Source organism: Tinamus guttatus, unplaced genomic scaffold (genome assembly GCF_059628265.1).
Source record: "Tinamus guttatus ecotype Peru unplaced genomic scaffold, ASM5962826v1 Tinamus_guttatus_pri_ptg000732l, whole genome shotgun sequence".
In the NCBI taxonomy this organism is placed as follows: Eukaryota; Metazoa; Chordata; class Aves; order Tinamiformes; family Tinamidae; genus Tinamus; species Tinamus guttatus.
Window position 1 is genome coordinate 421,772 of NW_028289266.1, and position 15,108 is coordinate 436,879.

At 40.8% G+C, this 15,108-nt stretch overlaps 1 protein-coding gene across 2 annotated transcripts in view; it reads right to left on the minus strand.

The window, feature by feature from the left end:
- LOC104567290 (M1-specific T cell receptor alpha chain-like) overlaps nt 1-15,108 on the minus strand; it is a 193,197-nt gene continuing 178,089 nt past the window's right edge. Inside the window, exons 5-7 of one of the 2 annotated variants that reach the window (XM_088537227.1) lie at nt 2,047-2,310; nt 1,546-1,593; nt 1-320 (exon numbers count right to left, since the gene is read on the minus strand). In XM_088537227.1, coding sequence (XP_088393353.1) covers nt 211-320; nt 1,546-1,593; nt 2,047-2,310 — 422 coding nt within the window. In that variant the 3' untranslated portion in view covers nt 1-210. Of the gene's footprint in view, nt 321-1,545; nt 1,594-2,046; nt 2,311-15,108 lie in introns of those variants that run through there. The other variant, XR_015914042.1, reaches the window with a different exon arrangement.

The window sequence follows — 15,108 nt, forward strand, 5'->3', positions numbered from 1 at the left end:
TAAAATATAAATAAAAATATAATTGGAGGTGCCTAAAATAATTATATGGCCAAATAAAGATCTGCAAAGGAGTAGAGGGAATGAACTAACTAGCAGATAAATGACCCATGCAGAGAGTGTATAAACTGCTATTACAGGGAGAAGAGTCACTCATAGCTAATGCATTGATCCAAATATTTTCTGACAGGCTTCAGCACCTTCTGTGAGCACTCACTTTTTTTTCCACATAAGCATTGTTATCAGTACATTAAAAATTATTCCTTTCATTAAAATTATTTTCAGGCCAAGTTGTGAGAATGACAGCAGGTTCAACCTCTCATCTGTAAGAGAAATAGAGAATGAAAGTCACCAGAGAATTCTGACTTCAAGGCAGATTGAACACTTCTTTTAATGAAGCTATTCCACTTTGTGTGATAGAATTTGCTATTAGAATAGCTAAAGAGCAAGACTGTCTCAGTGAAAGACTGTCATTCCTTCCAGTTCTTGTCTCAAACACTATCTTTTCATCCAGTAACTCCATCCGATGTTTAGTTTCATTACTAAACATTGGTTTTCCAACAGGCAATTATTACAATCATCTAGCTACTGATAAAAGCAGCGTGCTATGAAATGTTATTGCTGGAGAGTCCTTCCTCCCTTTCCCCATAAATTTCTTTAAGAGAGCTGGGGGAAAACAATGTACATTTTATTGAAAAAGCAAAGTCCATTTGGATGCTATGTTTGTCTTTATTACAAAACCGTTTTCACCCCAAAAGACATTGATCTCTATTTAGCAAGTAGAAAATGGTTATCAAAACAAACAATAAAAAAAAACTTTATATATAGCTTTGAAAATCTCTCTCTGAATTGATTGGCTGAGTTAGTGAAGTTTACTGATGAGTGTTTTTCTAAAGTGGTATTCGGGAAGCTTTGATCTGTGTGGTTTCATTTCAGGAGGGCCACAGGTTTGCAAGTGTAGCTATTCTGCAAACAGGGCTAATGCACAGGGAGGCCCAGCTAATTTGAACTAGCAGGAGTAGCTTGATCTTCAGAACTGCCTGACATACACCCACAGCCACAATAAGCTGATTTAGAGCTTGCTCAGATACCCCTTGATATTATTGCAACTTGCTTCTGAAAACATGCTGTAGAAACCATCTGCTTCTTTTTTTGGCTTACTGGGTGTTTGTGCACCCAAAAGTTAAAAACAGCTGTTTCGAAGTCTGAAACGCAGACATTCACTGAGGCTGCCTTAGGTCTGTACTTTAATTCATTTTACAGAAGTTTTACAGAATAGAATGATTATTTGGCAAGATCTAGCTAAAATGTATATTCATGTCTGTGGTGGTCGTATAAAATGACTAGCTCAGATCTTAAAGTTCACATGAAACCGAATGTCTTCCAGACTTGAGGTTTAAGTTCTGTGATACCCATTTGGAAATCCACAGTCTGAGCTTTCTGCTGCAACAGGAATTATACAAACAGATGCCAGAGAGCATTAGCCAAAATAGGAAGGCTTTTGGTCTAATCAGGCCAAGCTTTACACTTAATATGCTTTGTTCATACCTGTCCTGAAGTTTTGAGACACTTCTGTCACACAGACAGCACTAGCACCTGCAGATAATAGCAACAAAGTTAATTAATATTATTAACAGACTTTATCAGGAGTTCATAAATATGTCTCTGTTTGGAAGGTTTGGGTTAATGTCTCCGGCCATTACTGTCTCCCATAAACACTCATTTCTGCTATTTTCGGGACAAGCCTAGGGTAAGATCTAAGCGATGCTGTGTTGCATCAGACAAAGCAACTTTGCATTTTATATCCTCCACAGCGTGATTTTAAGATCTCTCTCCTTTGACCGTATTGGCCTTTAGTCTTGTTTCCACTGAGGAATAAGGTAAAAGAAAATCTTTTAGAACCAACAGGGCGATGTTCCTTCTCCATGAGGGAACAAACATTTCAGCATTGCCACAGGGTCTGTGGGACTTGTTCAATTCTTGCTTATACTAATTGCACGGAGACCAGATCACCCCTAACTCCATACATACATATCACAATGACATTACCATTTTCAGGATCTTGGCCTTCTAGCTCTCCAAACCCCTCATGGATTGCACTGCACTGCATTTCATTTTTATAGGTCCAGTAGGTTGACAGGTAGCTTGCTTCGTGTTTATCCTCCGATGTTACCGTCTCCACAATGGCATATGTCTTGCTATCAGTCGTCTCAGATTTAAGCTTGTCAGGGGAGTAATCTGTGATAAGGCACATTTCCAAATCCTCATCATGTTTAGACGTCAGCCTATATACTGAAGGAGAGGGAGTAACATCTGAAAGGGGAGAAGAGAAGAGAGTTCACTCATAGTTTCTTCCATCTTATTTGAAGTATGGAGGTTTAAGTGGGAAGCTGCCTGATCATGTACGTCTCATGCTAAGACACTTTCAGAGAAAAATGTCTTTTACAGTGCATCATCAGAGAATTTTGCTGGAGTCACAAGTGATGTTGAGATACGATCCATAGAGCCTCTCAAATGACATTTAGTTAAACATCCTCTCTGTAACAGCTTGTTAACCTCTACCATACAACATGGGGTTCTTATTGGATCTCGACCTGAAAGAATTTAGGATCCCAGACAGCACAGGCATAGAGAGCACTTCACTCTTGCTTCACTGCCTTGAAATCATGTGTCTAGAAAGGACTGAGTAATGTGGGATGACTGAAGAACACCAACATCACCCTTGTCTTCCTCGCTTCCACAAAGGTGTTATTAAATCTATCATTGACATTCAAATTCCTACTTCCTCCAATACTGAAGGACTGTGGATTAACTAAGAAGTCTGAAAGATGTCTGTATCACATGTGACTATCAGTCTAGCTAACTGTTGCATTGGAAAAAGCAAGGAAAGCCTTTACGAAGTAGCAACACATGCTTCCTTTTAGGGAAAGAAATATTAAACCAAACTTTCACTATATTCTAACACCTTAGACTGTAATATACCTGACAGGGCTGAGGGGAGGGAGAGCACTAAATTTTGCCCTCAAAAAGAGTGGTTTTGTTACTAAAGATGGCAAATCTAAGACACCTGGTTTTGATCGCTGTTTTCATTTTTCAAATTCTGCTTGATAGTTAATTACACTAGGATTTTCCCCACATATCAAAACACTACCTCTGGATAAACTTTTTGCACTATTGAATTGGTAAGACTATACACTCCAGGCATGCATTTCTTCTTATCCAGCTCTCAAGATTTTCTCATTCTACAAGAAGGTGTTTTCCCCAAGTTTTGTTCATGCACAATGATAAAATGTTATCTGTATTGCAATTCTCTAATGGTGAAGAGATAAAACATGATTAAAGATATAATGTAGTCAACCCAAGTGCATTTTTCAGTTGCACTCCTCAATCACTGGTTTGAACCTGAGCTTCAGTTCACATTTATAAACTTACAAAGAATTACTGTGTAGGTTTTAGAGCTTAGAATAATGTTTGCTGAGACCTTGCTTACAAAGCTGATAATATTATATATATATATTTTTTCTATATATTCCTTTATTATAAGGACAGCAATCAGTTCCCAGATTAAGAAGTTTTCAGTTCTTCCCACTGGGAAAATTTTGTATAAAAATCTTGGCTTTCAGAAATTGTCTCAAAATCTTATTGAAGCATAGGTCTCTTGTTGTATCACTGAGAGAAATGTTTCTCACCTATTCTATTACCAATTGTCAATACCTTAGAGAAATATCCATAATTACTACTGTCAATTCAAAAGGAGATTAGCTACAAAGCCAAATGGACCTTTTATTTCTGGCCTTTTTCCTGAATTACAGTTCTTCCGACCCAGCTTTGCCCTGACTTACGGATACTAAAGAGGATGAATTGATAGCACTACATTGCTTCTCACAGTGGATGCTCAGCTATATGCCCACCTCTGTCTCAGTTAGGGTGTTTTGCTCGCTTTCAAACTGTGCAATGCTTTTATCTTGATCAGATACAAATTAAGGACTGTTTTTGCAGGCAGCTTCAGCAGCAGCTGCTTTGCAACACACGCATTTCTCATTCTTGCTCAGCGTGATTGCTAGTTTTGTTTTAACACCAGAGGCTGTTTTCTGATAAGGTCCTTTGCAGATTTTTGTACTGCTATGAAAATTTGCAGAGCACAGCCTCGATAAAGATCAACTATTTTAACCACAGTGCTGTGACCCCATGTTTCCTGTATTCTGTTTAATGAATTGGCGTGTGTGTTGGAGATGCTATTTTTATATCTGTGATCTTCTTAATTTACAAGAAATATTGAGGAGTGGGTGCTCAGCAATACTCTCAGCCATCCACCTGCCTTATTTCATACTTACTAGAGGACATCTTCCAGGTAGAAGAAGAGGAGATACTTAAATGCTATTCCTGACTAGTTTACAGAAAAACTTCAGAGGGTGATTTAAAGGAGGGCCACAGAAGCAGTTTTCAACATCAGACCAAGACCTCTACCTTTTTTTTTTTTTTTTTGCCAAAGCAAATGCAGTAGAAGTCTTATACTGTCTTAACACACAACTTGGATTATGTATTGATCCATCTCAGTCTTCATCGCCTCCAAAGTAAAATCCCTCCTGACTAGAATCGGTGGGAAATATTTTGATCCTCTCTACAATTCCCCAACCAAACCCATATGATATTCCACAAACTAGAGTTAACCTGGAGTTATCCCCCAGTTCAGAAGAAAGATATGCCCCAGCACATGGTCATACGTTAATCTTGACCCTGAAGCAGTATTCCAATGACTGAACATTCATGTTTAGTGATGTTTGCTGTCTCTCCTCAGATAGAAGTTCCAAAATGCCCCTGCAGATTCTGTGATATCTGCCAATCCTGCATGAATGTTCAGATGTCTACAGCAGCAGTACATATTTAGACTTCCAGATTCTCCATCCTAGACTCCCAGTGCACTAGATTTTGAGACATTCAGATAAAAGATGCATCCTAGTCCTGCCTCTGCCAAGTCATCCAAGGAATAAGGTTCTTGTGCCAAGATTTCAGTACTTGCACTACTGAATACATACATATGCAGTCATGGAAATCACTTGCTCCTACAACAGGTGACAAATTATAATACTGTTCTTAATATATTGTGGAGAGATTAGGCAGGCAAAATACCTTGTAAAACAACAAAATACTCTCAAGAAAAGACCCCTCTGAGAATTCAAACATACCTGGAGATACTCTAAGTTTGGTTCCAGCTCCAAATACAAGTTTGCCGTAATTCCCAGTATTACACTGTGACACACTGCTTTGCAAAAAAACCATGTGCACAACAGTCTATTCTGAATTAAGATTTATAAACAGGGGAATGCAAGATGCTTACTGGAATAATCTAGCCAAGGCCAGTTTTGGACATCTTCGTACGATATATAGTGAAATAAACACTCCCTTCAGTCACATTAAGCCTGTTTAGTCATCCCTTACACTAATCTAGCTGTTGGCCTCCACCTAATTGGACATGTTTATTCTTTCTGCTCTCTCCACACTCTGTTTGTCAATCTGTGCATGCATATATAATTTTCCATATAGCATCTAGAAGCCTTCCAGCTGTTGTCATTGAGTCTGACCAGTCTGTGTTATTTTTTGTTCCAATGCACTCCACCTTGTTTACTAAAATGCCCACCTTTGATACCCTCCTATGAAAACAGCCTCCTTTGGTTTTTGCTTGGTTTTAGTGTTTTTTATCGTATATCTCCAAATCTCAGCAGCTACCTTGAAATCTTCTACAATATCTATCAGATACTATAGTAACAAATAGATTACTGTGATTATTTTAGGTAGTAACCTACATCTGAACTACATTTTGCTATTGTTTTAGGAAATATTTACTTTATTACAATTTTAAATGAATTGATTTTTTCCACATCTCAGAAATCTTACTCAATTTTACCCTGAGCCAGGTTTATGGACAAAAATAATTTGGTACATATTCATAGACACTGTGTTGTCTTCTATGACAAAAATCTACTTTAAACAATCTGATCAACTCCAAGCATCCTAAGTAACTTGTCCACTGTCCTGGTTGCTTGACTATACTATACTAAGCTCAGTTTCTCTGTAAGATGTGTGAATTGTGAGGAACTGCCTTGGAAATAATTGCGTTATCTTGAAACACATTGTTTTCCCATGTTTCACAGGTTACTGCATTTGCTTCACGTGTGTCATGTCTTCTACTGAAACCAAGGCAGATATATTTCTACCCACTGAATGATAATGTAGTCCATTTACAGCTGTGTATCCACACCCAACTTGGCCTGTCAACAAGCTTTAAATGGGTAGCAAGGATTATAAGCTTTTATCCATATATCCTTTCCATTTCTGCACCCACACACTTGTAGTGCATTGTATCTTACTTCTTTGTCTATTAGTTATTTTTCCTTCTCATTCCTACCTGCAGCCTTGACAAAACCACACTTCCACTCAGTGAAAATTACTGCATTACATTATTACATATCACATCTACATTTTTGTATTTCACTTCATTTTTAGTCTGGTTCCATTCCCCAAGATAGACCCATTTGTAGAGTAAATAGACTTTCTGGGGAAAGCAAAACACTTAAATTGCTCTATAGAGCAACTATCACTGTCAGTTTTTAAAGTCAAATTCTAGTGTCATCTATATCTAGTCCATTATGACTCAGAAAGGAGACTGCTTACCTCAGGTAATAAGAAGTTTGTTCCACTTCCCCATATGGAAGCTAGAACTAACACTGTGCGATGGTGTTAGTAGGTCTATGTTAGGTCTACGTAGAATATGTAGGTCTAGTTAGGTCTATGTAGGTTTAGTTAGGTCCATGTAGAATGTGCTGGTGGGTCTTGGAAGACAAGGAACAGGAAAGAGGCATGGGACAATACAGCCAGCCATGTATTTACCTCTGAGAGAAGTTGCTAACACCTATAAACATTTCCCCAGATTCTCTTTAACCTCTAACTGCCAATTATCTTTTCCCACATTCAAATTTATGGGAATAACTATGTACAATTACAGTCACCTCAGATGTCAGAGACGGGAAGAAGCTACTCCTTACAATGAGTTATCAGGGAACATTCGATGTAGCTTGCTTTGGTATATCCAAAGCGCGATCCCTGCACTTCTCATTGCATAATGTTTCCCAACATGAGACTCTTCCCACTGAACATTTTTTCTTTAATTTCTCATTGTCCTTTGTGATTAGTTTCTCATCGTTTCCTTTAATCCTGAGGAGCATTCAGTGGGTTTAGTACAGTTTTTATGTATATATTAACAACATCTGAGGCAACAAAACCACAGTTAAAATGCCCAGGAGCTCTACCAGGTCACTGAACACCAGAAGAGTATTAAGATGAATTATAAAAATATCTCATTATAAGCAAGTTGTTTGTTTGTTTTTGTTTTGTTTTGCTTGTTTTAGTTTTTGTTTTAGTAAATAAACACATATAATTACCCCTGAAATTATCTCAGTTCCTCAGGTCCCTCTTTCATCATTTTTCCAATACATGACCTAACCATCTATGCGTTTCTATAGAGAGGTTTGTGTCTATGCTAGTGTGCTAAGATATAATATGCAATCTTCCACTACTCTTCAGGAAACTGTGCAGAGTACCTAACACCACAACAAGGAGCAAGGCAGGATCTCAGCCTTGCTGATGTTATAATACACTTGTGTTAGGAGGTCACTATCTTGGGAAAGAATTAGTTTTGGGACTCCCAGGCTTATGAAATTACCTTTCACATCTCCAAGTACCGTTGAGAGCGCCTTGCAAGCTCTTCTCTAGATTAACAACCTTTAGAGTAAGATGGGACACCAAAATCCCCCCAAAAGGAGCTTTGGGGGGGGAGGGGAGAGAGAAGAGAAAAAGCTTGGTGTACATGGGATGGCTGGGCACCTATAATAGTGTCTGTATGCCTACCCTTGAATTCAGTAGTGACTTCTGTCCTTTGGCTTCCTCTAAGTCCCTTTTCACTAGCAGACCATTCCTCATACTTATGGGTTTCACTGAAAAGCTTATTCTAATTCCCCAAAAAACACTGTGTCATAGAAACGTCAGTGAGTGCCGATGTATTTCTCCTTTGGGCTGCTATTGGGATTCTTCCACAGAGTGGAAGAAATTATGCAAAAATGGACCCAGGTCAACTAGGCCCATTATAAAAGTATTGAAAATACAAAACTAAGAAAAAGGACTGAGAAGCAGGAAAGGAAACCTACTTGGATGAACACGTAACTGCGTCCCTGGACCGAACTGCATCTTTCCCACGTTGCTGTTCACACAGTGATTTGTGCCCTAACAAGAATCCATACAGGACCAGCCTGCTCTTGAATTCCCTTCTCCCTCATTTTGCAAGGAGTGCAAGAGATGGGATTTGCGTCAGTCTACAACACTGAACAGACGACAAAGTAAAATTCAGAGATTAGCTTCTCAATCTCCTGTGAGAAAACCAGTCACTCACTGGCACAGGGATTTTCCCAACACGCTGTAGAACGGCTGGGTCTTGTGTTACTCGGAGAAAGCCAAAAGAGCATTTTTCCCCCACTTTCCTAGCTTAGCAACAAAACAAGGTTTCTGCTGAGAGTGGGAGGTCTTGTTTTGTTTTGTTTTCTTGGGCTGTTTTCCTTCCCTGTTCCTGCAGCACGGCTATTAGATAATAGATTCAGATATATTCACACATATTCAGATATATATACATAATAGACTATTGGATAATAAATTCAGATGGTATTGTAGCCTATAAACATTGACCCATTTCCTTTGTAGGATGGTCACTTTGGTCCCCGAGCAAAGGTTGTTCTCACAAAAGCAGAGCGCCGTACCAAAGCCTATGTCCCAGCTGGTAAAACTCTCTGTCCTCTGGCTTTACTCCACGTCTCCTCATTCACACACTGGGCAAGTGGTGTCCACAGGTTCAAAGCGAAATCTGTTCCCTTTCTGCCCATTCAACTGGTCCTGAGTGATTTCCCTTACTTGGCTGTATGGAGAGGCCTTCCACAACTGGCCATCAGCCCACATGCAATTCCATCCTCCATACACATGATCCAGCATAAGACTTCCTCCTATTCCTTTCAATGTCCACAACTTACCCAGACTGCAAACAGTAACCATTATGTCCCTCTAGATTTCTGTCTCTGTCTTTATTCAGAGAGGAAAAAAAATAAGAAAAACAGCAATGCTCAGAACTGTTAAGCTAGCCAAACATGAAATATTTAAATCAGACACAGAACCTGGCGAAAATTAAACAAATGTCACAGTGTAATAAACAGAACTGAATCCAAGCTGTGAATTCCCCCTCCCCTGCTTTCCACAGGCCCATTGAGGCATTGCTTAGCTGGTGTTCGCTCTATGAATCCATGCTGAAAGATACCTCTATTACTGCTCACAACTAATCTTTCCACTTGTGTGAAACCACCTCTGTATGGTGGTCTTAGCACATTTCTCTTATCTAAAATGCTGCACCTAACCAGCTTTCTATCCACCACAGCGTGTTTTATGCCCAGCTGCTTGTTAATGGGGGCCGGTCAGGCACACGTTCCTTGTTTCAGAACTAACTCTGCTGGCTTATCTTGTCTGCACTAAATAACCTAGCTGATATGTTCACCTTGTCCTATGTAAGGTGATCCTGATATGAAAATGTAGTCTACCTTGCATTGCATGGACACCTAAGACTTTTTGGAAAAGGAGATGCATGAAAGCTCAACACTCACTTGGTTTGACAGAGAGTCTGGTCCCTGACCCAAAGGTTAACTTGTTGTAGCCAGAGTTGTATTCACACAGCATTTCCTTCCATAACAAAAAGCCTAGCAAGGCACCTCAGAAGTACCCTTTTTCCCAAAGGCTTGGCCCGCCTTGGCCAAGAACATGAAGGGCACCAAAAAAGTGCCAGGGGGTAGGGGAATCAGGGTATCCCAGGGCTGGGAGCAGAGGTTAACATCCTAGCTATAGCAGATTTCTCCCAAGAACAGAGCAAAACAGCTTTACAACGTACATTCCCTGGACATCAAGGAAAGTTCTAAAAGCACTAGGCACACCTGCCACATGTATAAACCACTGATTGGGCATCACAAGGAGTCTTGTTCCACTCCCAAAGAGGAACAGGCACCACTGATCACATATGGCATTCAGCCTGATAACAAAGGCACTTGCTAGTTATGCTCACACATCCATTACCAATTGGACAGTCACCCTGCAGCCTTCAAATATCCAGAGGGAAAAAACACCGAAAACAGAAATCTCTATTCTGGTCGAGGACTTACATGGAGAGGGCTTCTTCCAATCCTGAGCAACCTTTTAAATGGGGAGTTAACACTAGCCTTGGTTAGATGCCACCTTGCCTTGCACTTTGTGACGGTCGCAGTGGTGTATTATAGATAAGTAGGTCATTTCTGGACACCTCCCTCTGTTCCCCCATACAACACGAGCTTTTTCCAAGCCCAGTTAGCCTACTCCCAATAGGTCACTTGGTCAAGGAACTTCTCCAGAACTGAACCTGTGACCTTGATCACAAATTACAGCTCAGGAAATGCTCATGCCAGTGTCCTTGTGGAGTTTGTCCAATGGTGCTGCCTCAGTGGAGAGCTGCAGGAGGTCTGAAATTGCTTCATGCATGCCAGGGAAAAAGTCACCTCTTATAACTGCAGCAAGTACTCGTATTATTGGTTTTGGTACTACTATTAGAGCTGTTAAAATGTCCAATTGCAAGTTAAGGAGTTTTCAGCTGAGAGGCTCATCTAGAAGAGCCGTGACCGGTGAAGCCAAACATGCTCTGTCTATCTTCAGCAGTTGTAAAACAACCATCCAAGATCAAGTGAGAGCAAACCAAACCACTCCATGTTACATGGTCACACAGGCATGGTCATTGCATGCTAGAAGCATTCCTGAGCAAGTTAGAATTAAGGCCTATCTCTTTTTATGGGAAAGCAAGGGTGTAGGTAACTGGAAAAAAAGAAAAGGAAAGAAAAGGAAAGAAAAGGAAAGAAAAGGAAAGAAAAGGAAAGAAAAGGAAAGAAAAGGAAAGAAAAGGAAAGAAAAGGAAAGAAAAGGAAAGAAAAGGAAAGAAAAGGAAAGAAAAGGAAAGAAAAGGAAAGAAAAGGAAAGAAAAGGAAAGAAAAGGAAAGAAAAGGAAAGAAAAGGAAAGAAAAGGAAAGAAAAGGAAAGAAAAGGAAAGAAAAGGAAAGAAAAGGAAAGAAAAGGAAAGAAAAAGAAAAATAGTCACATTGGATGAATGAGTATGCCTCCCTTTTCTAAAACAGAGTGGAAAAGCACCTTAAACTTACTTGGTCTTATCCTTAATCGAGTCCCACCTCCAAAAGTGGGTTTGTCCCAGTTGTTATTCGCACAGTGTTTTCTTTCACAGCAAATACTCCATAAGTCATTTATCCCCTCCACTGACATATTACTTACAAATCTGTGAGCTTTCTTGCTTGGTGCCAGTCTTCCCAAGTTCAGTATTTGGCTACTCTAGCTTGTACTTCTCCTAGAGAATTCCTTTATTAGGGATGTCATCCAGCTTCAAAGAGAGGCTAGGATTACTGGCAAAACCTGCTGCAACCCCCTAATCAGAGTTCTTTCTCTGGACTCAATAACACACTCCAAAATACCTTTCTTGATTCTATCTGCCAAATCTTCTCCGACAAGCATATAACACCCCTCCCTGTTCAGACCAGGTTCTAACACAGGCCAACTCTGGCTTTCCCAAAGACTGAAAACATGGGAAGATGCCTGACAGCAGCCACGAAAAGAAGCAGCAGGGTGAAAGCAAGACTGATACTCCTAAGAGAGGAATAACCTCCTGTAGCAGAAATGTTGTTTGGAAACAACATGACCTCAGAAAAGCTGACATTGGTGACTTCCCAGTTACTCCATGGATAGACATCAAAGACCTTCATTAAAATAAATTTTTAATTAAAATAAGTTAGTATCAAATGTTACCAAATGATATTTTTGACGGCTGGAAAATCATTGCAAAAAACACTCACCAGTCACAAAGACTCAACCACCTACAAACCTTGACACGGCAAGGCAATCAGTTGCCTCTTCACTGGGCAGCATGGGAGACAACGAAAGAGCTCTTGCCACCCAAAATGACCACCAGGTCTTGTTCCTGCCCAAAATTTCTGCCAAAAGCAGAGCAACTTACAGAAACCTATATCCCAGCTGGTGAAACTCTCTCTGCTCTGGTTTTACTCCACATCTCCTTGTTTACACTCTGAGTGAGTGAGGTCCACAGATTCAAAGGGAAACCCTTTCTGCCCATTGCATTTATGCTGGATGATGTCCCTTGTTTCATTTTATGGAGAGGCCTTCCACTTCTGGCTATCAGCCCACCTGCAACTCCATCCTCCATAAACGCAACCGGGCCTAAACTTCCTCCTAGTGTTCACAGCTTATCCAGGCTGGAAATAGTAAATATTATGTCCCACACTATTTCTGTCTCTGTCTCTGTTCAGTAGAAAGAAATAATAGAAAACATACTAAGGCACATGACCATCTAGCCCAAAATATATGAAAGCAAACTGCACAAAAGTCATAGCATAGGAACAAGACTCAACCCTGGTTGTGAGTCCCCCTTACCAGCCATCCACAGCCCCACTCAGGCACTGCTCAGCTGGCAATCTCTGTGTCCATTCTTGATCAACCACACGTCTATTAATGCTCATGAACAGTCAGTACACTTCTCTTAAAGTATCTTGGTTATAGGGTAGTTTGGGCGCAATGTCATTTTCTCAAAACTTCTCTGCTGGCTTACCCTGTCTGCACTAAGTGATCCTGATATGACAGTTAAATCTACGTAACATTCAAGAAGATAACTAATTTCTTTTAGGGAAGGAGGCACATGAAAGCTGAACACTCACTTAGTTTGACAGAGAGTCTGGTCCCCGAGCCAAAGGTTGGCTTCTTGTAGCCGTAGCTGTATTCACACAGCATTTTCTTTCAGAACAAAAAGTCACCTCAAGCTCTTTCCCCAAGGTTTTGCCCATGTTGATCAAGGACATGAAGGGCAGCAGAGATGTGCCACGGAGCAGGAGAAGCCAGCAATACCACGGCTGAGAGTGGAGGTTAACATCCTAGCTCAGTGTGATTTGTATCACATTATCCTAGCTGGTGCTGGGCACCAGAACTGATGTGCTCTCACCAAACTTCCCCTCCATTTTCTCCCATCCAGTCCATCCCATAGGTGGCAGGCAGAATGGCCTATATCTCCCAAGAACATAGAAAATCATTTTGACAGAGCATTCCCTGAAGGTCAAGGAGAGCTCTAAAAGCACTATGTACACCAACCTCACTCACACAGCACTTACTGGGCATCACAAGGAGCCTTGTCCCACTCCCAAACGTGAATCTGTAGGCAGCACTGTTCATACAACTATGACCAAAACCTCAATGGGAAGCACTGGTCTCGCAGATCCCCCACTTAGAAGATGACTCGGTGCACAAGGCACTTCTCATGGAAAGGAATTATCTTGGACTATTGACTATTGACTATTATCTTGGACTATTCCAGGAATGCTTGGACTTTGTGGAGACCCCAGGGCTTGAAATTTAGGAGCAGATGAGAGGTGGAGTCATTTTTGCCCCTCACGTAGACTGACAAGAAGGAAGAGCTACTTGTGGCATTTTGCCTGAAAAAAAAAAATCACTTTGTAGATATGCCTTGCAGCTGTGGAATACTATTGGCAGAAACCAAGGACATCTGTTTGATTGACAAAGTCACTGTTCTATGGTTCTAGCCTCTTCCAGCAAAAATGATGGATCCCATTTCTCATGAGGAGAAGGAAATGCTGGGAGAAAAGGACAGCAAAAGCTTTCAAAAACTCAGCAAATGTGCGTAGGCACCCAGGAGCTTTCAGAGCCCAGAATGAGCCCACCACAGTAAGAGAAGGATAATTGCTCAAGGCATTAGAAAGGGCCAATTCTGACACCTAAGCAAAAGAAACAACAGTACCTGGGCAGCAGGTGTACTTACTGGGCTTCACAACTAGACCGCTCCCTGTTCCCAGTACCAGTTTTGAGGTTCCTGTGTTCACACAACCATTCACACCACAGCAAAAACCACCAGCTGCTATTCTGGTCCTCCTACTAGGAAACCCCAGGAGAAGAGCTCCTTCCCACCCAAGGCAGCCTTTTAAAACCAGCATTCACACTAGCCTTGGTGAGATGGCATCCAACAAGCCCTTGCCTTGCACTGTGTGATGGTCACACTGGTGTCTTATGGAGAAGTGGGTCATTTACGGACCTCTATCCTCAGATCTCCCATACAATATGAGCTATTTCCAAGACCAGTTGGCCCCTTCCCAACAGGTCACTTGGTCAAGGATCTTCTCTGACAGAAATGAATCTGTGGTCGTGTTCCTTAATTAGAGCTCTGGAAATATTTATGCCAATGTCCTTGTGGCTTAATCAATAGTGCTGTCTCATTGCAGAGCAGGAGGAGTCTGTAATTGCTCCTTGTGTGGCAATTCTCACCTCTTAATACTACCGCAGTCACCACTATTTCAGCTATTTCTATTAGAGCTGTTAGAGCTACCAAATGCTCACTAAGGAGATTCCAGCTGAGAAGCTCATCGAGAAGAGCCATGACAGACAGGACTTTGGTACAGCAAAGAGTATTCAGCCTGTCTTCAGCACTTGAAGATCAAGCACCCAAGGTGTGCTACAGAAAGCAAGACGACCCTCTCCACGCTACATGATCACACAGGAATGGTCATGGTAGCATGAGGACATTGCAAGGAAGGAAAGCTTAAGGACAGTTTATTTTAGTGAGAAAGGAAGGAAGCAGGAAACTAAAAGAGCTGAATAAATGACAGTAAACCTTAGCAGACTTTTCTTTGTAATTAATTCATGTAATATACAGCCAAAAAAAAAAAAAGAACACACAAAACAAACCAAAACAAAAAGAAGAAGAAAAAAAAAAAACCCTGATTGAATGCGTGCATCTGCCTTATCTAGACAATGGAGTGCAACAGGGTTTTAACACTTACTTGGTCTTATTCTTAAGTGAGTTCCTCCTCCAAAGGTGACCTTGTTTGCATAGTAATTCACACAGTGTTTTTCTTCACAACAAAATCCCCACAAATCATTTCTCCCCTCCACTACCTCCAAATGCTCGCTTAGTGTTTCAAGACA